General features: G+C 33.7%; 1 protein-coding gene across 1 annotated transcript in view; it reads left to right on the top strand.

Moving 5' to 3' along the window:
* LOC133182190 (adhesion G-protein coupled receptor V1-like) overlaps positions 1–27,553 on the top strand; it is a 153,764-nt gene that overhangs the window by 100,969 nt on the left and 25,242 nt on the right. The window contains exons 86-94 of the mRNA XM_061316935.1: positions 989–1,134; positions 1,503–1,707; positions 1,832–1,935; positions 2,859–2,978; positions 3,394–3,501; positions 8,262–8,429; positions 9,737–9,820; positions 10,842–10,905; positions 19,075–19,155. Of these exons, the coding sequence (XP_061172919.1) occupies positions 989–1,134; positions 1,503–1,707; positions 1,832–1,935; positions 2,859–2,978; positions 3,394–3,501; positions 8,262–8,429; positions 9,737–9,820; positions 10,842–10,905; positions 19,075–19,155 (1,080 nt within the window). The remainder of the gene's footprint in view (positions 1–988; positions 1,135–1,502; positions 1,708–1,831; positions 1,936–2,858; positions 2,979–3,393; positions 3,502–8,261; positions 8,430–9,736; positions 9,821–10,841; positions 10,906–19,074; positions 19,156–27,553) is intronic.

The following is a 27,553-nucleotide window of genomic DNA, read 5'->3' on the forward strand; positions in this document are numbered from 1 at the left end:
CCACACCCGAACCGAAATCCGGAAAAATGGAACCGGAACCAAACTGAACAATTTGGACCGGGGTTCTCGGTTATTTCGGGTACTCGTGACAGCCCTAATGTCTAGATTTTAACCTTGGTCATAACTTTTGAATGATAGAAGATAGGGGCTTTCATATTTTACATGTGCATTGCCTTTGTCAAGACCTTTCAGAATGTACAATTATTTTATACCTCATTTCTTTTTTTTTTTTTTGTTTTTTTTTGAGATTTTTAATATTTTTAGCTCCCCTCAATGAAGTTGGTGGAGCTTATGTAATACCCTTGACAATGGTGTTAGCATTACAGGTTAAAGTTTTTGAAGCCAATTTCTTTTCAAGTACTTCTATGCCCTATAAGGATTAGAGGTGTATGGATGATGCTTCTAGAGTTCTTCATTGTACCAGTCAGGTTTTAGGTGCTGCATTTTCAGCTAAGAATGATCAGGTTAATTTTTTGGGTGGAGGTATCATTTAGTTACTATAAATCACATATTGACCAAACTTGCAGGGATGATACATCTAAGAATGCACACTATCAGACTTACTTTGGATGCTATATTTGATTTACTTTTTTTCTGGATGAGTGACCAGGTTAAAGTTTTTTGAGCAGGTTCATTCTAAAGTAACTACAAGCCCTATGTTTATCAAACTTGCATGGATGATACATCTAAGGATGTACACTACCAAAATTGCTTTGGATGCTGGATTTGACCTATATTTTCTGGATGAGCAACCAGGTTTAAGTTTTTTTGGAGCAGGTCTGTTACCAAGAAACTATAAGGCCTACCTAACCAAACTTGCATGGATGACAAACACTACCAGAGTTGCTTCAGATGCTGTTTATTATTAGAAATGACTCCTCTAGGGGTATTTGTGTGAAACAAACACATTGTGTTTTTAAACATCTGTTTACCCTAAAGTACAAGTGAAATAAACAATAACCTACCATCTGCTTGTTGAATTTTACAGAAACCAGAGGAAGCTGATGAATTTATTGTGATATTGACAGACGTGAGAAATGATGCTCGACTTGATGAACAGAATGTTGTAGCAAGGGTATTGGTAGAAGCAAGTGACCATGTCAGAGGACTTATCCAGTTCAGCAAAGAATCACAGTAAAATTACTGCATCATTTATCTTAAAAAATATTTGTAAAGTAACACTGTCATATGCTATTTTAATTTGCTTAAAGATTTTGAAAAATCATTTAAATTTTTTTCCTTTTGAAAGATATGAATTCTTCATTAATACCTTCATTACTATGATCTCAAAAAGTAGCCTGTGACAGTTCAGCTCAGTAACACTTATAGCTATAAAACTATTATGATCTCAAACCAGTAAAGCCATCTCAACATAGACTTTTGGTTGAAATGGAAATCTCTCTGTAATGTTTTTTTTTCTGTGTAAGTAACCCTAACATGAATAGATTTTATACATGCCTATATACCTCCTAACTCCAGGATTGTCTTTCTGTTTCATAAAGAATTATGGTGATTGGCAAAAGTGAAAGAAATGTTCGTCTAAAAGTGGAACGGTTAAAGGGGCGTGGTTATCGTGTGCAGGTTGGTTATCAGACTTTGCAGATGACCAATCAGGAATCCCTTTATGGGATCAGGATTAGCCCTGCCCTTGAGAATGAGGATTACCAGAGCAATGTAGGGACCCTTGTGTTTGAAGAGAACAGACAGGTGACATATCAAAACCAACATTACAATCATGCAATCCATGATTAAAAAACAAAAGATATTTCATTAAATTTGAATGAAAAAGTGTTAATCACTGTACATAATGTATTTTTTTTTGTTACTGTAGGAGCTGCAGTATATTGACATCAGTATGACCCCTGTTACTGCCTCCAGTAATCCCCTTCCTAAACAATTCTTTGTCCAGCTTAAAACCCCCACAGGAGGAGCTAGGTAAGTTATTTAGCAATCAAGTCCTCCTTCCCTCCCCATTTGGCCAACAAAATGCCGACTTTTTTGTGGTAACTGTTTGTTTTTGTATAGATCTATGTGATAAATTGTATCAGAACCACACTTTGTCATTCTTGGAAGGATTGTTCCTGATTTTAATGACTGAAATAACTCAAGATTTTTTTAATAGATTAGAATAAGGCAATGAGATATTGGAATTATTCTATGGCTTATAATTTTGAACTCTTGATCTGAATAAATTCAACTTTAGAATGTTGTTGCCTTTATGATTTAAAGTAGGACAGTTAGTACTGTGGTTATTATAGATAACTGAAAACCGTATTTTAAATGGTAGAAAATGAAGTTTGCAGCAATCAAATTTGATGAAATTGCCTTGATTTTCCTTTGCTGATGCTTGCTCTGCTCTAACACATCTATGTCACTGTTTGACAATTCTTTGCTCTGCTCTAATACATCTATGTCACTGTTTGACAATTCTGTGTGATATAAATATAAGAAAGTCAACACCTACTGCAAGTCCAAATTATAAATAAATTTGACTTTCCAAGAAGTTCATATCTCAAAGGTCAAGGACAATGGGCATGAGGTGTTGAAATTATGATACCATCTTTTCAGTGCAGTAACTTTCTTCAAGGTCATGTCATATAATGATAGCCAGGGATTTGGATGGAGGTCTTTTTTGACAAAAAAAAAAAACAATCATTTTTCTGTTTGTGTAATTACTCCAAGTTAATTCTTATTTTATTGAATAAAAAATTGGTCACTGGTTTATAATATAACAAATTTCAAAATGTTTAAAAAAAAAAAATAGACATAGTCTAAAGAATAGAGTAGAAAATCTTGAAAACTATGCAATAGTGATGTAATTTGAACAGGATAACATAGGGAACATTCATGTATTGCAGTCTTCATCCAGAAACATCGTATAATAGAGCAATCATTAGGATAGTGGAGGACTCGACCAAGTCCATATGGGAAACTGTGATGGACAGTGGATCTCTAAACAATGACACCAACCTACTTAGGTAAGCTGCGTTATATACAGTGAAGCCTCGTTGTTTTGGATGTCAATAATCCAAACACTTTACTCTTTGAATGAAATTTGTTGGGAACAGAGTTAACTTTTATATCTACTAATTATAAAAGGTCCGTTTCAGTAATCTGGATTAATCATTAGTCCAGATGATTTGCTTGGGAACATAAGCATCCTGATTAACGAGGCTTGACTGTACATAATACAAACACGCATTTACTGCTTCATTTAAATCAATTCACAAACTTTTTAAAGGTTTAGAGATTTTCCCTTTTAATGAAATAACACACCATTTAGGAGACAGGACTAATTCTTATAAACTCTAATGACCTTTTGTTTTGGAAGAACCATTTTCACTTGCAGTCGTTTATTGATATAATTGTTAGGTTCAGAATGTTTTGTTACAGAGTTCTGAGTAAATTGGATGAGATAGCTAAGAAACCAGTTGACCAGACAGAGATTATTCTGGTGGAGAACACTCTAAGGAATATGATAGAGGAGGGGCTGAGGAGAAGGTGGGTCACTGACAAGCAAAACTAAGAGGCATTACAGTATGGCATAAAACTAGCAATACTGTACTGCTCAGAAGTATTCCTTGTCTCATGGTGGAAGACAACAAATGTGAGATTATAATAAGTCTTTGTATCACTGTGTCCTGAACATAATTCCCCCATGACCATCTTTGATTTAACTAAATATAAAATATCAAAAGATATAAATCACTCATATGAAGGCAGACATATTGAGTTTTTCTAGTTCATTTTCAACACAAGGTACAGTGGATTCCATTTTATCGGATAGCGGCAATAACTATCAAAGAATATATTTTATACATCAATTTATTTGAAAAATGTTATCATATTAAATTCATAAGTAAAAGAAATAATTTATTTTAGGAAATTCACTAAGTAAACTAATCAAATGAAAACGAAAGTGCAAATTTGAAATTTGCTACGATGTATTATCAATACATGTAGCTCTATACATCTATCTTTGGACTCGGTATGGAGCAATCGGCTATTCTAATGATCGGCTATTCTGATAAAATTAGTTGTCACTATTGAATAAAACGGGAGCCACTGTACTGCCATATTTCTCTAGGAAAAATGGTCAGACAATGAAGTATTTGTGAACAGAAATCACTTGTTCATGTTCATTGAGAATTTGCATGAAACTAATGTTTTCAGTTACTTTATCTTTGTTGAATTTAATGTTAAAAATACTTTAATCAATTTCAAATTGTGTCATTTACTGTAAATTTTCATTTATTCCATTTAATATCAAAGGGCAGATTACTCTAAATGCATAAAATGATCATTGAATTAGAACTACTCAGTGAGTAGTCTTAAGACCTACCTTAATTTTCATAAGTATTATCAATTTCAAATATATAGATGATTTTATGTTAAATTTTCAGCAGTTGCTGAAATATTTATTGCTGAGAAAATTCAATCCTACGTATGCATATAATGAAGAAAGTTAAAAATGTGCACATGCACTGATAGACTTAAGTGTATTTGAACTGAACTTGAACGTTAGTCATTCATTAGGCTTTATCAACACATCTAATTAAGTATTTAGCATTTAATAAATGTGAATCAAAATTACTTATCACAATTCTAACGTGAAAATTAAGTCACAAATCAGTACTAAATTTGCATATGATTTGAAGCACACACTTAATCCTGATTTCACAAAATTGAAAATAAAAATTACCACATCTTTTAGATTTTTTGGTCTGGAGCATGCCAAGTGTAATTAAAAAAATCGACTGACTACACAATTTAACAATCACTAATAGACATGAATTTCAGAATTTGATTGTAACTGACTAGCTGATTTTAGGAGGGGGGGGGGGCATACGTTTACAGACAAAAAAACGATATGGAGGATTGTTCTTTAAATTTTTTCTTATGTTTTACGCATATAAAATTAAACATATGTAATTGATAAAATGCAATGTTTAAGTTGTAAACCCTTTCGAAATTGGTGAAAAAATGAGCATTTTTGTCGTTCTTTGTCTGTAAATGTATGCCCCCCCCCATACATGTGATATGTACAGGCTGTACGCAAAATGTACAGTTTTTTGAGCCCATTCATCATGTACCGGCGGGACACCAAAATTCACGGAATATGAAAATTTGTACAGTATTTTGAATTTCTCGCTAAATGCCGCCATTTTCCTCTCATTCTCGCTCGCGAGACACTGGAAAACGTCACCTGTGTTTGACACTTGACCTTCTGATAATTGTGTAGTGTACAATCGCGTGTGAAGGTGTGAACTGCCAATTGGGATAATTATCTTGCTATAAATCCGTATCAAATACCCCTTTAGGTAGCTTTATTTTTTAAGGGGTACTTAATTACTGTTAATGTTTCGTATACGTAACTTGATTGAAAAAAATTAAGCCAACTTCTAAAGTTGATATACATGACTTTAGTCTTAATATACGTGAATCTGACCCAGATCTTCGTAGGTATAAAATATACGATGTTTATTACAATGATTACGATGGAATTTCAGAAGAATTTAAGCGATATTTTATACCATTTTTTGTACCGTTTTTTGATAGGCAGTGTACAGTTTTTTCACCCAAATTCCAGTTTTTTTTATGGCTCCTGTACAGTTTTGTGGTCTTTGACTTATCACATGTATGCCCCCCCCCCCCCCCTCCCCCTGTGAAAACAAAAAGCTTTAGTATGAATTTGTGCAATAATCCATATTACCTATAGTGAAAAACACAAGTTTAACCAAAATTATAGAGTTATCTCTCTTTGTTTTCCCAAATGAGTAATGATTTATGAAAATTCATATAAATATCTATATAAATATGAAAAATCATTTAAGTATGTTAACTTTTTAAAATTGACTTGGAGGAAGGCGGGAGAACAATACTATTGTTCGCAGTTCTTTGATTTACATTTATTGAACAGCAGTTTAAATGAAATGTGCCTGTGTTTTCTTGTATTGTGCATTCATTATGGTGCATTGACCATTATTTCATCATCTAACAATGTCCATACTATTAGAGATTTAGATTGTACATGCATTTTAGCACTTTTACATGATTAGCAGTTCTGTAGAAGAAATGTGCTCAATTGAACATTGAATTAATTCTTGTAATTTTTGCAAGCTTGTCATTGGTTGTTTTATTACCATATGCAGCAGGAATATCCTGGTATTTCCTGAATATATTGAGATGAGGAGTCTGGAAAGTACATGTGTTTGGCCTGGAAAGTACTACATATTGAACAAATTACTAACAAATTCATAATTTTTAATGACAATGTGATCTGACAAAGATAATTTAATTTATTAAAGGAATTACCGGGGGTATTCTTCATTATTAGCTGAAAGCTCAAGTGAGGTTTTCAGACCACATTTTGTGCAGTGTCCATCTGTCTGTATGACAACTTTCCACATTGTTTTTACTTCTCAAGAACCATTTGACCAATTTTAATTAAATCTTTTGGTGAAGGGGATTCAAGTTTGAGATAAAAGGCCATGTCTTCTTGAAAGGGAGGATAATCAATAAAAGGCAAATAGAGTAGATGTTTTAAAAAGAATGTTCAGTCTCAGAAACACTTTGACTGAAAAATAAATCTTGCCATTTATACTCGCCTATAAGTTGGTTCGCCTGTAAGTTGGTTGATTTTTTCAGGTTATCTTTTAGATATTTGCCATTGACCCACATATAAGTCGGTATGACTCTTAGCCAGAATCAGTTGACAATTTCAAATCAATTAATGCTCTAATTTTTTAACCTGTTTTTCAAATAATATTTTGAGAAATGACGCCATTATTAATTTTTTTTTTCTCAACAAATCAATTTCATGTTAATACTGATGTATTTACCTGTGTTCAAAAATATTTTGGGATATATCGATAGTTATAACCTTTTATTTTTCAACAAACCAAACAGCTACCATTTTGATTATTTCATCCATACCTTTTGTTTTTAAAAGACTTACATGTATATACCTTGTCTTCTAGATAGATATTTTGAACACTGATCTCAATTACATTATTTTGTTTCTTACCTTCTTTTTCTACCTTCTTTCTTTGTAACTCTCCCAATTAAAGTGTAAGGGTTGGCCAAGAAAAATGCAAACATTTTCATTATTTTTTGTTTCACTAATATTATAAAGTTAAAAACTGGCATGCATTAAAATCAACATTTTTTGAATAATTAACAGAAATTTCATTAAAATATCTCTATAAATAAAATTTATCTCTTTGGTAAATGAATCATTCAAAATAGCTGCCTGTACAACACCGACGATGTCAAAGGGTGGCTCGTGGAGTTTTTGAATTTGTGCATCTTTAAGAATTCATTCGAAGCATAAATTCAATACTGCATTTTTTTTGTTTTAGTTACTGACTTATCCATTTCACATATACTACAGTTAAAAATAAATCAAGGAATAAATTCTTTTAATAGACAATTTCCCAACCCCAGTTATAAACTTGACTGCTCGAATACTTAATGTTGGTCTCCACATTTGACGCCCAGCTCTAGCCTTTTCAGTTTGTCGTCATTTTTGTTGTTTGTCTACCAAAGGCTTCTTCTATCGGATAACCAGTGCATTCATCTGTGAACCTCTTTTACTATGTATAAACCGTGATCAATACATGTATTTGTGTCGTTCCCTTGTTCCCAGCTTTTTTTCCGTATGAACAGGAGTCAAACCTCCCTCCACACAACATCAAGTGTTAATTTGATTTGGTGTGCCCCATTATTGCTCGATGTCACCATTTTTGGGCAATATCAAATTAATAATGTTTGTGCATGTAATGTCATATTTTTGTTATTTTTGATGTCAGAGTATTAATTTTTTACACACGGGTACTCTAGATCATAAAGTTTCTAAGGATATAATTTTATAAAAATAAACGTACTGAGCCACTATCGAAAATAAAAACATTTATATTTAGTATAACAGCATATCAATATATAACATTCCGATGATTTTTATGAATTTTATAATTACGAGGTGCTCAATGTCCTAGCCATATCTGTTGTTATTGATTTATAAATGCTACACTTGATCTTTTATTGGTAATTATCATGAATAAATTTTCATATGTATTGTCTTTTTTTTTCTTACCTATTTGACCATAGATTTAACAGATCTTGAACTTCAAAAGAGACATCAGGTTTTGCATGAAGTTTAAATACAAGCTGCACATGTCAGCTAAGTCATTATCATAATTAATAACTTATACTGATGGCAATGTATTGCCTCAATATGATATATCAATATTGTTCTCTAGGTTGACATCTCAAGTTTTGAACCAGTTGTTAAATGTGTTATGTAGCCTAATGAACCCGAACAAGGGTGATGCTACAAGGGGGCGCCACTCTCTAGCTGATCTAATGGAAAACTTAGCCTATGCTTCACTGACTGAAGCCCAGTGTCCAAGTCCTACACCACCAGAAATGTAAGTACTATGAAAGTGAAGCTCAACGCTGTTATAGTTATCATTTTTAACTCACCTGAGCTGAGAGCTCAAGTGAGCTTTTCTGATCACCCATTGTCTGTTGTCCATCCGTCCATCTGTAAATTTTTCACATTTTCAACTTCTTCTCAAGAACCACTGGGCCAGTTTTTAACCAAATTTGGTACAAAGCATCCTTGGGTGAAGGGGAGTTTTAAATTGTTAAAATAAAGGGCCAAGCTCCCTTCCAAGGGGAGGTAATCAAGAAAAGACAAAAATAGGGTGGGGTCATTAAAAATCTTCTTCTCAAGAACCACTGGGCCAGAAAAGCTGAAACTTATATGGCAGCAACCTAGGGTAGTGTAGATTCTAAATTGTTCAAATCATGGAACCCCCCCCCCTCCCAGGGTAGGGCGGGGCCACAATAGGGAATCCAAGTTTTACATTGAAATATATAGGAAAAATCTTCTTCTCAACAACCACTGGGCCAGAAAAGCTGAAAGTTATGTGGAAGCATCCTGAAGTGGTGAAGATTTTAAATGGTTCAAATCATGTCCCCCAGGGGTAGGGTGAGACCACAATAGGGAATCCAAATTTTACATTGAAATATATAGGAAAAATCTTCTCAAGACCACAAGACCAGAAAAGCTGAAACTTATGTGGAAGCATCTTGGGGGTAGTGTAGATTCTAAATTGTTCAAAACATGACCCCCAGGGGTAGGGAGGGGGCACAATAGGGAATCCAAGTTTTACATTAAAATATGTAGAAAATATCTTTGAAAATCTTCTTCTCAAGAACCACTGGGCCAGAAAAGCTGAAACTTACGTGGAAGCATCCTAGGGTAGTGTAGATTCTAAATTCTTCAAATCATGACCCCTGAGGGTAGGACGGGGCCACATTAGGGAATCTAAGAATACATTAAAATATATAGGAAAATTCTTTAAAAATCTTCTTCCCAACAACCACTGGTCCAGAAAAGCTGAAACTTAAGTGGAAGCATCCTGGGGTAGTGTAGATTCTATATTATTCTTATCATGACTCCTGGGGGGTAGGGCGAGGCCACAATGGGTATTACAAGGGGGAAATCAGGTGAAGAACAGCAGGGCCAAAGTTACTCAGGTGAGCGTTGTGGCCCATGGTCCTCTTGTTTATTGAATTTTTAGGTGTAATAAGTAAAAAATATCAAATACTAGTATTTCTTAGTTTTAAAGGGTTTGTATTTGATTGAAATTTTTTGAATGATATTGCATGAAAAATTCTCATTTGTGATATTGAAGATACTAATTTGAATTCATTATCTCTTTCACAGAAGCAGCCTTCAGTGTATTTATGCAAAAATGTCTGCAGCCAGATGGCCACTGCAGCAAATTTTGAACTACAAATATTCTGCACAGTAAGAATTGTTTGTATGGTTTTTGTTCATCATCTTTCCTGTGCCAAACTTTCAATTTTAAGCTCAACTGAGCCGTACATCCTAATGTGATAAAAAAGGGGGAGATCAGACTTCAAAACCTGTAGCATTGTGCACAGTGGTTTATTACACCATGATTTCTTAGAAACGTTATAACGGTTCACAGTAGTTCAGTCGGTAGAGCGCTCGCTCCGTGATCGGGAGGTTGTGAGTTCGAATCTCGGCTGCGACTGACCCGCTCGCTCAGTGATTGGGAGGTCGTGAGTTCGAATGTCATCCATGACTGACCTAAGTCGATAATAAATGGGTAGCAACTGTTCCTTCACCATGCGCTCGGCACTTTGAAGTGAAAGTTGCAAGTCCTTCGGATGAGACCTTAAAAACTGAGGCCCGTGTCACGGTAGGCGTTGGCACGATAAAGATCCCTCACTGCTCAATGGCCCTGAGTGCCGAGTAAAGGTCAAAATTTGAAGCCCTTCACTGGTATATGGTGACATCTCTATATGAGTGAAAAATTCTCGAATGGGACGTAAAACAACATACAATCAATCAATAGAAACATTTTGTAGTATGGCCTCTAATGACTACTGCAATAATTAATATCAATTGGCCAAAATTTATCACAACCAATGTAATCACATGTGTGCCTGGACATTTCAAATGCATGCTTGAAATCTGTCTTCACAACTGGACAAAAAAAGCATTTCTATTCTTCCAATCAAATCACTCAACATCTTAAAAACCAATGAGATTAAAAATATGTGTATGGTTTCTAAAATGGCTACCACAATAAACCAAAAATGGATTTTGTAGAAAAGTGGTAGATGGGAGATTGGGTAGAAAAGCGGTAGGCCTGTTTTAGCATCAGATTCTAATACTTTATTCAAGAATTTGTACGTGCATGATAATTAATAAGACAAGATTTCTTCTATAACTCAAAAATATATATTGCTATTCTTTATGCAAGTATATCCCTTGTTTAATAACTTTGTGATCCTTTCAGGAGACAAGACACTTTCATTGTTCCTTCATCTATTCCCAACCCTCCTACCCCTGTAGGCAGTGATGTAAGTATTGAACTTCTTTAGCCAGTGACGTATTAAGCTTTTGCAGGCAGTAATGTAAGTATTCCAATCCTCCTAAAGCTGTAGGTGGTGATATAACTATTAAGCTCCTGTTGCCAATGATGTATGTATTACATTTCTCCTACTCCTGTTGGCATGTTGAAAGTATTCAGCTCCTGTAGCCAATGATGTAAGTATTACATTTCTCCTACTCCTGTAGGCAGTGATGTAAGTATTACATTTCTCCTACTCCTGTAGGCAGTGATGTAAGTATTACATTTCTCCTACTCCTGTAGCCAATGATGTAAGTACTACATTTCTCCTACTCCTGTTGGCAGTGATGTAAGTATTACATTTCTCCTACTCCTGTAGGCAGTGATGTAAGTATTACATTTCTCCTACTCCTGTAGGCAGTGATGTAAGTATTACATTTCTCCTACTCCTGTAGGCAGTGATGTAAGTATTAAACTTCTTTAGCCAGTGATGTATTAAGCTTTTGCAGGCAGTTATATAAGTATTCCAATCCTCCTATAGCTGTAGGTAGTGATATAACTATTAAACTCCTGTAGCCAATGATGTAAGTATTACATTTCTGTACACCTGTTGGCAGTGAAGTAGATATTATATTCCTCCTATTCCTATAGGCAGTAGTGTAAGTATTACATACCTTCTTCTGTAAGCAGTGATTTAAGTATTACATTCCTTCTACTACTGTATATAATGATGTAAGTATTACACCTCAACAAATTTGGGGGAGCTTATGTAATACCCTCGGCCTTGGCGTCCCAGGTTAAAGTTTTTGGTGCAGTTTTCCTTTCAGGTACTTCTGTGCCCTATATTAATCAGAGATGCATGAGGGATGCTTCTAATATATTTCGTTGTACCAGTCAAGGTTTCAGATGATGCAATTTCAGCTAAAGAATGACCAGGTTAAAGTTTTTGGAGCAGGTTAAAGTTTTTGGAGCAGGTCTCATTTCCAAGTAACTAAATTTGCATGGATGATACATCTAAGGATGCACACTACTGGACTTGCTTCGGATGCAGGATCGAACCTACATTTTCCGGATCTCATTTCCAAATTACTATAAGTCATATGTTGACCAAACTTGCATGGATGATACATCTTAGAATGCACACTACTGGACTACTGGACACTATCTGACCTACATTTTCCAGATGAGTAACCAGGTTAAAGTTCTTAGAGCAGGTCTCATTTCCAAGTAACTTTAAGCCCTATGTTGATCAAATTTGCACTTTTGATACATCTGAAGATGCACACTACCAGGCTTGCTTTGGATGCTGTATCTGACCAACATTTACCGGAAGAGTGACCAGGTTAAAGTAAACTATAAGGGCTATCTGAACCGAACTTGCAAGGATGATGCATCACAGGATGAACACTCTCAAATTTGCTTCAGATGCCAGATATGACTTACATTTTCTGGATGAATGACTAGTTTAGAATTTTTAGGTAAGTCCATTCCCAAGTAATTGCAAGCCCTATTGGACCAAAATTGCATAAATATTACATCTAGGGATGCACACTACTAGATTATTAGTTTGGGACTTTGCCTTACTTAAAGTCAACATTCGTTGAGGTGAGCTCTGTAATCTCTGATTACCTATTTTTTTTAAATCTGAGATATTTTATAGGTTTCACAGTGACAATAGATTTTTTGAGAATTGGCAAATTTACAGCTTGAAACCTTGGAAGGGAGGAAGGGGGTGGGATGGGAGCTGGCCAGGGCCTATCTACCTCATGTGGATAGTGATATAAGTATTACATTTCTCCTACTCCTGTAGGCAGTAGTAAAAGTATTAAGCTCCTGTTGCCAATGATGTAAGTATACATTTCTCCTTCTTTGTAAGCATCAGTCAAACAAACAGTGAACATCTCCAGACAGTCAGTGTTTTGTATTTGCCTATATCAGTTAGTAATGCCCTTTAATACATATGCATATGCACTGCAATACAATGTTCATAAACTGTTGACAAGTTAGAATTATATAATTGTGATATCAACATTGTTCCTGGTTAGATCACTGACATTTATTAACATAAGACATTATAAGATAATGGCACATCCACCTTATGTATTACACTTGTTGGTGGGAATCGATGAAAAATGACCAACAAAACAAATTTGTACAGTAAAACAATTACATTTGATGTTTATCATTGTAAATATGACCAGTTAGCTATCCTAGAAAGACAATATTCTCCTTGACAAGGGGCGGTTTTCTTGAATAATTTATTTTTAAGGTAACTTAATGTTTGTTTTGATCTCACTTTTAGTCTGTCCCACGGTACCAAGGACCTCACTATCAAAATGTATAAATACCTTGGTCTTCAAATTAGGTTCGATCGATGGATAATTTTTTTTCCAAACTTCCTCCATTTATCCGAACCCTCGAGTTCAACCAGTGTATTGACACGGCGGCAAATTCAAAGTCTACGGGGATTTAACATTACCAAAATGTCCACCACTTCGGAAGGGGATCCATCATTATTCGTGATTTTCCGTACATCACCGTCAGTGACATAATGACATAACTCACGTTCGGGAATGCTCTCTGCTTACCGATGTACGGAACGCAATACAGCCCGAGACTTTCCAAGTGCCCAATAAACGCAGATTTTTCAACGAAAAAATTGCAAAACAGCGTCTTCGACGAATCCAAGAACAAGTGTTTAACACTACTAAGAAAAGAGGTAAGATTCAACTCATATCTTCTTCAGAAGTCATAACTGACAGAAGTAATCAGTAATGGAGAGAACAATCGAGGCTACAATTATAACGAAATTCAACCAAGTGACATCACTGCTTTACCAACACAGCATGATAGATCTATCTGTAAGCGAGTATGTTCTAATAATTTAGATTTGTAATTATAATTACAACTTTACCTTTGCCTCGCAAATAAATCCAACACACTAGACAGTTTGCTGTAGTTTGTTATAAACACGGTTAAAAAGTTTGTTAAACATCACTTGTAACACGAATTCACTTACTGGCTTTGGTACATTTTTAACTCTTAAGCAGTGCACATACAAATCCACGTTTATACATTTTGAATCACTGTGCAAAACAAGATCTACATGTTGTCTGCATCAAACTACGTCATCAATGGATTTTGACCTTGCCCTTGGAAAACTTCCTGTGTCAGCATTAGGTAAATGCAGGCCCTGGGATTTCAAACAATTATGATGTATTTTTAATAATTTTTTCATATATGTAGCAGTTCTAATGCCAAACATAAAATATAAAGATAGTAATCACACAACCCCAAGAACATGAATGGAATATATATTTTTTTTATATTTATTATGTTTATTTGTATACTTTATTTTTCTTTATATAAAAACTTTTGTTTAATGTGAAAAAATTCTACATTTGCAAGAAACATGAGAGAAATATAAATCAAAGCCTTCTGATTATTTTTTTTAAATAATAATAACAATGAGAAGTAAAATAAAAACAATAGATAAAACTAGATTAAGCATTATTTCTTTTATTTTGAAACATTAATTTAATTATTAGGAAAGAGAACATGAAGACATATCAGACAGACAAGAGCATGCAAACATGAACATTGTATTAAATTAATTCAACCTTAGGTAGCTGCAGAAACGTGTATGTAGCTTACTAATACATTTTTTTGGGGAATTTGTCTACAGTTATCTGTGAAATCATTTTTAAATTATGGGATCAGGCCCTTGGGAAGCAATGTAAGTGTGTGTGTGTTTGGGGGGGACCAAACATTTTCAGTTTAAGCTTGACAAGCCAAAAAAAAAAAAAAGAGGTCATCATACGTGTTTATATTAATAATATTAATTAGTCAAACTTTATTGTCAAACCTCATTATCCTACGATGGGACTGATAAAAACTTCCGAGATATCCAAGTATTCAAGATATCAAGAGTAAAATACTTCAAGAATATCAAAGTACCCTTAGTTGTTGGGACTTCCAAATCACTTTGACATATCCATGGATATTTGAGATATATCAGTGTTCAAGACACCAAGTATCATAATTTACAACTTCAGCTTTGCAAATCAAATTCATACTGTGAAAATTGTTATAAAACTTGAATAAAAAGTTGTAAAAATATCAAATCTCAAATTACTTAAATCTTAAATTAGTGAAATAACAGGGTAAAACCACTCAACATAACTATGTTAATTGTAATTTTGTTTGAACTGTTTTCAGCATTTTAAGTTAATTTGAAAAATATTCCAAGAGGTAAATGAATTGTCTATCCTATATTTATTAAGATTATCTTATAGATATTCATGAGACTGAAGAAGAAATGCTCAGTGCTGCTGGTATCCATGGTTTGAATGTCAATTGGTACAAAAGAAGTCATGACTCGTATTGGACGTAATAAACATGAAGCCGAGGAGAGAAACAAAATCTATGAATGGATTAGAAAGTGAGTATTTTTCTTTCCATTATATCACTAACACTTCAATTTGTGTCTGGCTCATCAAGTGATCACTACTGGGCAAACTACCTGGTAATCTTTGGTTTAGACTAGTCTTTGGGCCTGAAAAAGATGACAATAATACACATATTAACATACCAAACGTCATGAAGATTCTCTGTAAAGTGAAATTAAGGAATAATGAAAATTCAGATGATTTCATTTGTATATGTATCATGATATCATGAATTCTTTCTGTACATATGAAAAATACATGATGATTTTTTAATTTCAGATACAGGGGCCAAGTATACACTTCAGACAGAAAAAAGACATTTTCTTTTATATTCATATACATGTTTATATACTTACTGCCCAGACCATCCAGAAGAACACTTTATTCTGAAAATTTGAGTGGATTGTCCTCAACATGCATGTGTGCCTTCTCATCTTGATGTCTTCTCCTCACAACAATGTATTCCAATTAATTAATACCTTCAAAATATTTTTTTATAGTTAATAAAGACATAACAATGTAAATGTTGCTTCTTTATTACAATTCATTAATCAATAATTAGTCCTTCAAATGGTGTTGAATAACATGAATAAACTGGAAAAGGGACACAAACCAGATCAGTGATGTGCCCATTTACAATTTAAATGATCTCTGCTTTTTGACCTTTATTATGTTAGTGTTTTGACCTTGACCTTTTATTTATTGTGCTAGAATACTGTTCATACTTAAGAACCCTCTATACATTGCACACTAAAGAGTTCCAATTCCATGGTATTTTTTGCAGTTAAAGTGATCTGCCCTTAGATCTAAAATGAAATAAATTGAAATCCAAATTTGTTATTCAATTTGTAATCTATTAAAAATTCTAAACATTTCATTTGGTCTAGTTGAATTAATTGAACGCCTTATTTGCATGAATTTTTGCCATTCAAGTAAGCAACGGTGTTTTCAGTTCACCAACAATTCATTGTCTTTGAATATTTTTTCTGGGGATAAATGGCAGGTACCCTATGTTGAAAATTAAATACTATGATAATTAGATAAACTCCATATTTATATCTTTATATGATATAATTTTCTCAGAGCCTTAAAAACATTTTTCATTGGTGTATAGAGGGTCCTTAAATTACATGATCAGATGTATTAATTTTGCTTATGTATGGATTTTTTGCTTGATTTTCTTTTTGTGGTGTTTGAACAAAATGGGTCTACTATGGGGGATGTAAATAATAAAACTAATAACTTTAAAGAAACATCTACATGTAAAAGAAATTATGAAAGATGATTTTTTTTTTAAAGATACTTAGTGTTTTAGTAAATAGAAGTCTCAAGGGTTGTATGTCGGGTAAACTTAGAACATATTTCGACAATAAAAAATGTCTTGAAATAAAAAACTTATTTTTTGAAAAGTTTAAAACTAGAAAATTATTATACAGTAAATTGAACATAATCACAGAATCGAAAGTGAATTATATACATGTATAAAACTGTAAACACAGAAAGACAAAAAATCACACGAGAGAATTTGTATAATGTGAGACATGAATTGTGTTAAAGATTCATTCACTGACTGATTGTCCTTTATTTAAAAGTTACAGAATATTTTCAGGATATTAGACATTAATAATAATAACAATGTTTATCAAGTAGTGGAAAAAAATTCTTTGGATTATGTCAAATAAAGATAGATAAATAAATGCATTGTTTATTTAGGTGGGAAATTTTTTTACTCAACATTTTTAAAATGAGAAACACTGCATTAAGTGCATTTAATGTGTAATCTTAAGCACCCCCCCTCCCCAACAAAATATTAAAAAATGTAGAACAGTAGCTGTAAATCAGATACCGGTAATGTGAATCTCCGATATATGTAATTAATGCTACAAATTTAGCATTATCATGTCTGTAATGCAATATAATGCAAATAATCCTTATATGGTATTTACCATATGCACTTGTGCCTAGAAGTGAAATATAACATCTTTTGATTTTCATGCAATTTTATCAATGCAAGTATTTTAGTGGATAAATTATGTTGATTTTTAATCTTGGGCAAAGTATGCAGTAGATAAGTTAACTCTTAAAATATAGTAAAATCTGGACTGCATCGATCAACATGTAACATTTATTTATATATTTTACACCTACTACCTAGCAATATCCCATAGCACTGTTCGATAAAATACAGAATACCCTTAATTATAACTCGATCTGTCCTGTAAAATTAAAACTAAAAAGTTCAGAAAAAAATCTTGAGTGTCAAAAATATTTGTTATATATAAAAAACTGTAAAGTGATTCGTCAAGGTGCTGACACTTCACAAAAATGTAAAATTTTGCTTTTTATGGATCAGCCAAATGCATGAAGTGTTCAAAAAGAAAGTAGATCAACCTACATGATCATGCATTTAAATGAATAAATAAAAAACTACTAGCTTGTAATTAAAAAAAGTCATTGCCATTATAATTAAAAGGTGTATTTCTACACTTTCTTTTTTTTCTTCTTATAGTTTTATGATTTGAAATAAGTTGATAAAAATGTCAGTTTTCGTTTTTGTTTTTTTTTTCTTTGACATGTAACATGTTATGGGGCAATTAAGGAAGCTCTAAACACTGAAAAAAAATGTTTTTTGGACTTTGAGAAAATATTATGACATAAAGGAGTACATAATGAATTTTTCTAGTTCATTTTCAACATAGGGTACCTGTCATATTTCTCCACAAAAAATAATTCAAGACCATGAAGTATTTGTGAACAGGAATCACTGTTCTTTACTTACATTGGGAATGTACATGCAAACAATGTTTTTAATTACTTTATTTTGGTATATTACAATGTAAAGAATACTATAATCTATTCTAAATTGTGTCATTAACTGTAGAGGTTCATTTATTCCATTTTACATCAAAGGGCAGATCACTCTAACTGCATAAAACTACCATGGAATTTGAACTCTTTACTGAGCGGTGTTTAGAGCTTCCTTAAGCGAACATTCTGACTTATTCTTAGCATTTGAAACAGTTCTTTCTTGGGTGTATATATGGTATAAAATAAAAAAAAAGGACGACAACTTACCATCTTGCTACATTTTCAACAAGTGAAGCTGTAAATAACACTAACACAGTCTTGCACCAGACCATGTCAACATCCATTTCTAGAGGAAATGCGTGACCTCAATATCCACAACTTGTACTGCATTGAATTCGAATTATTTTCTCTCATTTTATGAGAAAACTCGTCAAAATATATTTGAATGCAAAAACATACTTATATTATTTACCAAATCACATTGAATTACTTTCGTTGGATTTTTAGGATTTTTTGTAATTTTAATTTGGAAAGAACGACTACTCCCTCAATAAACTGGTTTCCTGCCTCGTAATCTCGACGCTAATGGACGAGTTTACCATGTTATTTCCCCATAGACTTTGAATTTGCAGCCGTGTCAATACACTGGTTGAACTTGAGGGTTCGGATAAATGGAGGAAGTTTGGAAAAAAAATGATCTATCGATCGAACCTAATTTGAAGACCAAGGTATTTATACATTTTGAGATATGAGGCGAAAAGTTAGGTCCTTGGTACTGTGGGACAGACTATAGAAGTTGTTAATACAGGCTTTGAATTTTGATTTTAGTGTAGCTGCACTGAACAAGGTTAAGATTTAATGAAATGAGCATTAATTGTCAATTTTTACAATATGTGATAAAAACCTATATTTTGTTATTTCAGTGCCTAGATATGCATGTCATTGAGTATAACAGTGAACAATGGTTTATGAAATCTGATGAAAGGGAGCTGCTATCCAACAAGGTATTAGATAGTGTTGTGTATTTCCTTTAATTTAAAGATAAGAAGAGGAATGTAATATTTAGTATGTATGTTTGACTTTTGATCTTGGAAGAATAGCCAATGTTACATAATATAGGTACATTCCACATATTTTGCATTCTGGCTGGAACCTTAAAATTATAATATTGGTTCTGGCATTGGATTCAATGTATCAGATACATGTACAAGGGTTGTTTAGAAAGTTTGCAGACTTCCGTCATAACTTTTTTACTTAATGTCATATCCAAATTTGGTCATTAAAATATCTTCTCAAGACCAGTGGGCCAGGAAAGGTGAAACTTATGTGGAAGCTTCCTGTGGTAGTGTAGATTCTAAATTGTTCAAATCATGGCCCCCTGGGGTAAGGTGGGGACACAATAAGGAATCAAAGTTTTACATTATAATATACAGGTAACTCTTGATAGCTCAAACTTTGAGCTCTCAAAGTTGTTGATCACTGGAAGTGAGTCTCGAGGATCCAGTCCCAGTTTTTTGCCCTAAATAACTAAGCAAATTTTCTCTTGATCTCTTGAACTCTCAATTTCTTGAAACCCTTGATCCCTCCAAGACAAAGTGCAGTCCCACTGTGCATAATCTATTGTAATTTATTACATTTTCAACAGTGAAATACTGTGATTTATTTATTGAATAAAAGTGATATTCTCTCACAATGTGAAAGGATACCGAAGTGATATTCTTTCACAATGCGAAAGGATATCAAAGTAAGAAAAAAAAATTCTGGCCTGTCTTAAGATAAAGATAGTACCGTAACTAAATTGTCTTGATAGAGACTAAAACTGCCAATTTCTTCCCAAATATGTTGCTAAAATCCATGTTACAATGTTTTCAGTCTCACAATTGCTAAGCTATGATGTCTCAATTAACCGCTCAACTATGACACTGCCTAAATATGACACTGCATGTGTTAAGAAAAGACAGACTGATGCAAAGGGAAATGCAAAAAAATGTAATAAAGAGAAAATTCAATGTTTTGTAATTAAATATGGAATTTATTTCACTCGTGAGAGAGGATTTTGTTTATATTTTCACTTGTGCTTCGCTCTCGTGAAAATGTAAAAAAAAAAATTGTGTCCCACTCGTGAAATAAATTCCATACTCAACTAAAAAACATTGAATATCCTCTATTTACCCTTGATACCTAGAAGTGGCTATGTGTACAGAAGCGTTATATACATAAATTAAAACCTTTTGGCCTCAGGCTTTAGACGAGGGACCTGAGGAAAGGGATGTATATTCAGGTGACACTGCAAGGTGATAATTGATTAAATACAAAATTAATGTAATTGATAATTGATCATATTGTTGCCTAACTGTTTCATTAATACATTGTATCAACTGTCTTAAAATAATTTTGAGACGCAGTGAAAATAAAAATTAGATTACAAGACGAGGCACTAATTTTGAGTCAGTGTTAAAGTTTAATGGAGAATAAAATGCAAAAACTATGCATAACAGCATCAATGTCAGTATGTCAACTATAGCAGAACAAATACTTACAGAACTGTGTTCGATGTTTTATATGAACAGGTACAAACTAGATGCTGTCATGAGACAGTAATACCCGCACTAAGGTGTTTGCCTCTAAATGCACACTCCTTCATATTGGGCTTACCAAGGAAAAAGTCCAAATAATTCTATAATTTACACAGTACATGTATTCGTCAAATCGAGCATAAAATGCTCAGGTGACTATGTGACCCATGAACCTCTTATACGCATTTCATATACTTAATTCATTACCAGTCTGAAATAACAGAATTTAATTAATGATGTAAATTAGGTTTTGATAAAAAAGGGGGGGGGGTATAAATTTTTGGCCCATAGTGGAACTTTTTAAATTTATTTTCTCAACAACAAATAATATTATTTTAGTACAAAGTGTTTTTGATGAATTTATCAAAATGTTCAAACTTTTTTTAGTATTTGATTAGGTAAAAACTCCTTGAAAAGCCATACCCAATCAATTTTGTCACCCCCCCCCCCCCCCCCCCAACCAAACACACACAAAATTTGCCTGTTTTTGGAAATAGGCCTAGATGGCAAAGTTATGTTAAAACATCGTTTGTTATGATAATTTAAAATTTGTTCTTGTACTGTACCTGTATGTGAACACCTTTTTGAAAATTTCTACATCACATTGGGCTTGCGTCACCCTACCTGTACTAGTACTAGTTTTACCATTATCATCTTTAGATTGCACATGGTGCAGTGTTACATGTATATCAGTGGAAATTAATTCTTTCTGTGTTTTAATTGGATTATATTTCATGAAGTTGACAGGACCTATGACAGTCGTTAAGTACAAGTTTAAGTATAGATTGGGGTAAAATAAACCAAAATGCAAATGGTTAGGTTAAAGTTTAAAAAGGATCAAAGATCATCGGCAATCTCTTATGCAGAGTTGTCGTTCGTTTCTCTCTCAGACACTGAATGTATGAGCCGATGGTAGAGTTTTTGGATCATCGGATGGCACAATCGACGAATTTCACATTCTGAAGAGTTATCTCCCGTTGTCGACATTACATTCAGTTACAGGCACAGATCCAGGAATTTTTTCCGGGGGAGGGGGGGGGGGGGTTGTCCACACCTCAGTAAAAAAAAAATCCAGCCCAGAATTCCCTGAGGAGCCAAAAAAAAAAAAAACAAACAAACAAACAAACAAAATAAAAACAATGATGGTGGGGTCCATGTTTTTAAAGGGGGAGGGCATCTGTCATTTTTTAGTTGCTTCTGTAAATCAGTATATAGTCCTATTTAAATAACTCTGCAAATTCCAAGGGGGGGGGGGGGGTCCAATTTCCCTAGCCACACCCTCTCCCTGAAATGACAAATGATCATGTGACTCCTAAATAGTAGAAAACTTTTCCATTTGACTATACATAATTTTGTTTCTTGTGTTATTATGTTATGTACATTTAATGGTTTCAGGTTATGAACCCCTGGAGGTCATCCCCACTCTCTTAATGAACTGGAAATGTTCATAATATGACTACATCAAATTAAATAAAAGTGCATCAATGATAAGATTACTTGACATTTCATTCATGAATTTGGGTCAACCCATGTACCCTCCTAGAATTAGGAATGAAAATCATTAAAAGAGATGGACCATTAAACTATTTGTATATATTCACATTTTTTTTTTTATGTCAAACCAAAGTATTAGACTAGTTTGCATACATGAACAAACGGGGGTCTGGGAAGGGGAAGGGGCAAGGGGAAGGAGTTATCTCTTTACGTCTTAATTGTTGAAAACTCCTAAAATGAATGTTAACCTCAAATCCGACTTGTACGTCTTCATTATTTTTAAGTGGTGTTGTCTCTGTATGAGTGAAAAATTCCCAAGAGGGACATTTAACAACAAACAAACATTAATGACTTAAAAAACACAATATACATGTACATATTTATTAGTCAACGGATATACTTCTGATCATATCTCTAGTTCTCCCTTGAATCAGAAATGATGATATAAATATTTTAAGAATGATTAAGAGTTGAAAATTAAGGTTGTGCATTTTAAAATTCACTAAGCTCTGTGGTTGAATTAGCTATACCAGTTTAGCTTATTTTGCTACTCAAAGCACCTTGATTAACTATTTTTAATCATACTGTTTTCTGAAATGTGAAGTTTTTTCAACATGGATACAAGTCATACCTTTTCAGCTTCTGAAAACAATGCATGAAAAAAACTGCTTTTCAAATACTGTAACTCTTTCCAAGTACTTGTGATCATCAGTTTTTAGCTCACTTGAGTTTTTCTGGTTTTCTGATCACATTTTGTTTGTCATCCATCTCTCCACCTGTAAACTTTTCACATTTTTGTCTTCTTCACTAGAACCGCTGGGCCAATTTCAACCAACCCTGCCACAAAGCATCTTCGGGTAAAGGGGATTCAAGTTTGTTCAAGTGTAGGGTCACACCCTCTTTCAAGGGGGGATAATCAAGAATTAGTGAAAATTTGGTGGTATCATTTTAAAAAAGTCTTATCAAGAACCACTGACTGGGCCCAAAAAGTTGAAACTTTCTTTACGTAGACTTAGTGTAGCTTCAAATATGTTCAAATTATGACCCACTGGGGTAGGGTGGGGCCACATATGGGGATCCAATGATTTACATATAGAAAAATGCAGGGGATTTTTTCCATCATAAATCTTCTTCTCATGAACAGCAAGGGCATTATTGTCATCCGTTTTCGCAAAAGGAACCTAGGGGACATTAAATCTCATTTGTCTGTCAGTCTGTCCGTTTGTCAGTCTGTCCGTCTGTCACAATAAATTTAACCTTGGTCATAACTTCTGAATAATAAGAGATAGGGCTTTCATATTTCACATGTACATTACCTACAAGAACTTTCTAAACATACCATGATTTTTGAACCCATGACCTTGACCTTGAAGTTTGATCTACTTTTTAAAAAATTTAACATTATTTTAAATTGATCATTTTGAAAGAGAAAAGATAGGGCATTGAATTCATATTATACATGTATATTACCTGTGACAAGACCTTTCTAAATGTATCATGACTTTTGACTCTGTGACTTTGACCTTGAAGTTTAACCTACTTTTCAAAAATGTTATATTTTCTTATAACTTTTGATTGAGAAGAGATAGTACTTTTATATTTGACATGTACATTACCTGTAACAAGATGTTTCCGAGCATGATATGATTTTTTTACCCCTTGACCTTGATGTTTTTTACCTAATTTTTAAAAATTTTAACTTTGGTGATTACTTTTGAATGACATATGATAGGGCATGCATATTTGAAACAATATGTCATAAATAATGGCATCCCATCCACTAGGACACGGAAAGCAGGGGACCACAATTCTTTGAATTTGCTTGTTAGTCATTTTGATATGGAAACATCCTCATACAGTGTAGATTCAAGTTTTTTATGCTCTGCCATGAATATGGCCGAGGCATATAGTGTTTGTCATGTCCGACTTCAATAAAACATCATATGCTGATACATACTGATGTAAGCTTTTCAACTGCATCAACCTTTTTGACCTTGACTTTTCATACAAATTTTCATGTTGCATTAATAATATACATTCGGTGAGGCATTTATATCCTATGGACATATTTCAAGTTTTCAAATCATGACCTCCGAGTATAGGGTCAGGCCACAATAAGGGATCAAAGTTTTATAGAGGAATAAAAGGGAAAAAAATCTTCAAAATTCTTCTTTTTAAGAACAACAAAAGCATGATTATTATAGAAACATTCCAAAGAAGTGTAGATTCAAGTTTGTACAAATCATGACCCCATGGGTTAGGGAGGGGCCATTTTTTTCCTGCCCCTATTTGCTATCCACATGGAAATGCAAATTTTAAAACCATTTTACACATCCACAGGACAAAATCAATCATCTTCCAAATGATCATGATTTAAGGCTAGTGCATAAAATATAAGGGAAGTTCTGGGAACCAGGATGTTTAAACATGTTAAATATTTTTTTTAAAAAAATTTGACCCCCATTTGACCCCCAGGGGGAAAATAAGAATTCCGAAACCTTACTGCACATCTATAGGACACCACCAACCATCTCCCAAAAGATGATTTGGCTGCTGTGTAAAATGTAAGAGGAGTTCAGGGAACCAGGGGCTTTTTGCATAAAAAACGTCATTTTTCGACCCCCATTTGACCCCCAGGGTGAAAATGAAAATTCCGAAACTTTACTGCACATCTACATGACACCACCAACCATCTCCCAAAAGATGATTAGGCTACTGTGTAAAATGTAAGAGGAGTTCAGGGAACCAGGGGCTTTTTGCATAAAAAACGTCATTTTTCGACCCCCATTTGACCCCCAGGGTGAAAATGAAAATTCCGAAACTTTACTGCACATCTACATGGCACCACCAAACATCTCCCAAAAGATGATTAGGCTACTGTGTAAAATGTAAGAGGAGTTTGAGAAAGAAGAGTGTGACAGACGGACGGACGGACATGAGTAACAACAATATACCCGAACTTTCTTTAGAAAGTGCGGGTATAACAATTTTTGCTACAATACTATAAAATGTCGTTTCATCTAACAACTGCTTAACATGATGTTTGTCTTACATAGAATAAATAAATAGAATGATAATATACACTTTATGATTTATTCAGTTTTTTTTAAAAATCAGATCTTTATTTTAACCTGAAAAATACAAAGAAGCATCATTGTTAAAGCATGTTTGCAAGATTAACACTGGAAATGAATGAAAATCGTTACGGTAACTTATGGTTAGACTACTGTAGAAGTACGTTTTTCCATGTGGTAATAATTTAAACTATGTATGCAGTCACAAATTTTCCACATAATTTGTCCCAGCGTACTTAAAGTACAATTATAGCATATAGTGGCAATCTAAAAAAATCAGCATTATTTTCTATCGGTGGATTAAACAGGAATTGTGATTCTGCAGAATTATAACCCCATTGAAAAAAAGTACAATTACAGTAATTCTAAAGCCTTTCAACCAACCCAGAAAATTCCAGACTCTTGAAAACTTGACCTCATGATCTCTAGAAGTTTTTCCTCGCTCCTGCAGACTTTGAAATACCTGTATTGGAAAATCTTAAAAAATCAAATCTCAAGACCCATTGTGCCAGAAAAGCTAAAACATAAGTGGAAACTGTTCGAGGTTGTGTAGATTCTAAATTGTTCAAATCATGTCCCCTGGGGTAGGGTGGGGCCACAATAGGGGATCAAGTTTTACATTGAAATATATAAGAAAAATCTTCTTTTAAAAACCACTCAACCAGAAAAGATGGAACTCAGGTGAAAGGTTTCTGAGGCAGTGTAGATTCAAAATTATTCAGATCATGGTCTCTGCAAGGGGGGAGGGAGGGAGGCTACAATAGGAATTATATAGGAGAAAATCTTTAAATCTCCTCAAGAACAGCAAAGCCATGATGAATCAAATTCATGTGTAAGCATCCTTTGATAGTATAGATTAATTTTTGTTCAAATCACAGCCCCTGTGTATAGGGTGGGGCCACAAAAGGTGATCAAAATATTACATAGAAATACATGTATATTGGGAAAAAATCTGATGCAGAACAGCAGTGCGAAAGTGACTCAGGTTAGCTTTGTAGCCCATGGGCCTCTTGTTTGTCAATTATGCTCCGTGGTAACAAAACATGTTGATCATAAAATTAAGTAATATGATTTCTCTTTAATCTCATGGAATGAATCAACAAAATAATTATTTTTACACATGATAATGTGCTCATTTTGAATTTCTTAAAAATAGTATAACAAAGATTGAAATTGTCCTCAAACTTTCCGAATCAGATTGACATTGAATCAGAATATTGATTATGTCAAATATGTGCGTGTTTCAGTATTGTTATTTCACTGAGTTTTAAAAAATGATATACATGTATTACTTTGTCTCAAAACAATTAAATTGCCATGTTTTATTGAATACATGTATGAAGAAATTAATTATGATTAACAACAACCAGACTGTTTGTTATGTATTAATTTTAAAGACCCCCACCAACAGCAATATTATCATTTGTTAGTATTTTCAATATTTCATATTTTTCCCTTTTTATATACTTTTTGTGTTGCCTGCAGAGCAGAACAACACTTAAACCCTATTCACATTTCCCAAAAAAGACAAATGGCTGACTATTTTGAGGCTAAAATTGGATTCTTCCGGCGACAGTTTGCAACTGTTCAGCCATTGTCTGGCCCGATTTTGGCCTCTTTTTTCATTGGCCGACCAATTTTGTGTCTGTCAGGCCCAGTTATAATTTTTTCTGCATTGGTGGCCAATTTTTTTAATTGAAGCAGTTGTTGAATAGTCCGTCGACCAACCCTCGATCATCATGTGACCATCTGAAGACAGTTTGGTAAGTCAGTTGTCAGTCGGTCGACATTTAGGTATTGGGTTTTCGTAAATGTCGGCTGATGATTAAATTCAATGTGTGGCTCAGCGCTCGATGATCAGGGGACAATTGACCAACTTCTAAATATTTAAACTTTTGAAGTCATCAGTGTTCCTAGGAATTAATTTGACTGTTCCATGTCGCCCGATACTAGCTTTGGCCGATCGTGTTTTTCAGATGACAATACAAGAAAAATTTTGTCGCCCAACCATCGGCTTAAATTTGACCTAGGTATTAGGGATCATTTTACCTAGTATCTGTCTGTCCATCTGTCACACCTTATATCTTGAGAACTGTAAGAGATATGGATTTGATATTTTGCACATTAATTCACTATGACATTTGTAAATTACCATGGTTACCAACCTTTTCAAAATAGTTTATTGTGTCGATATACAGTATATTTTTGACATTTAAGAGGTAAGTCTATGCTAGTGATGCAGTGATCAAATATGTTAA

The sequence above is a fragment of the Saccostrea echinata genome, unplaced genomic scaffold (assembly GCF_033153115.1).
Source record: "Saccostrea echinata isolate AGI-Se365-2 ecotype Australia unplaced genomic scaffold, CSIRO_AGI_Sech_v1 ptg000009l, whole genome shotgun sequence".
Taxonomy (NCBI): Eukaryota; Metazoa; Mollusca; class Bivalvia; order Ostreida; family Ostreidae; genus Saccostrea; species Saccostrea echinata.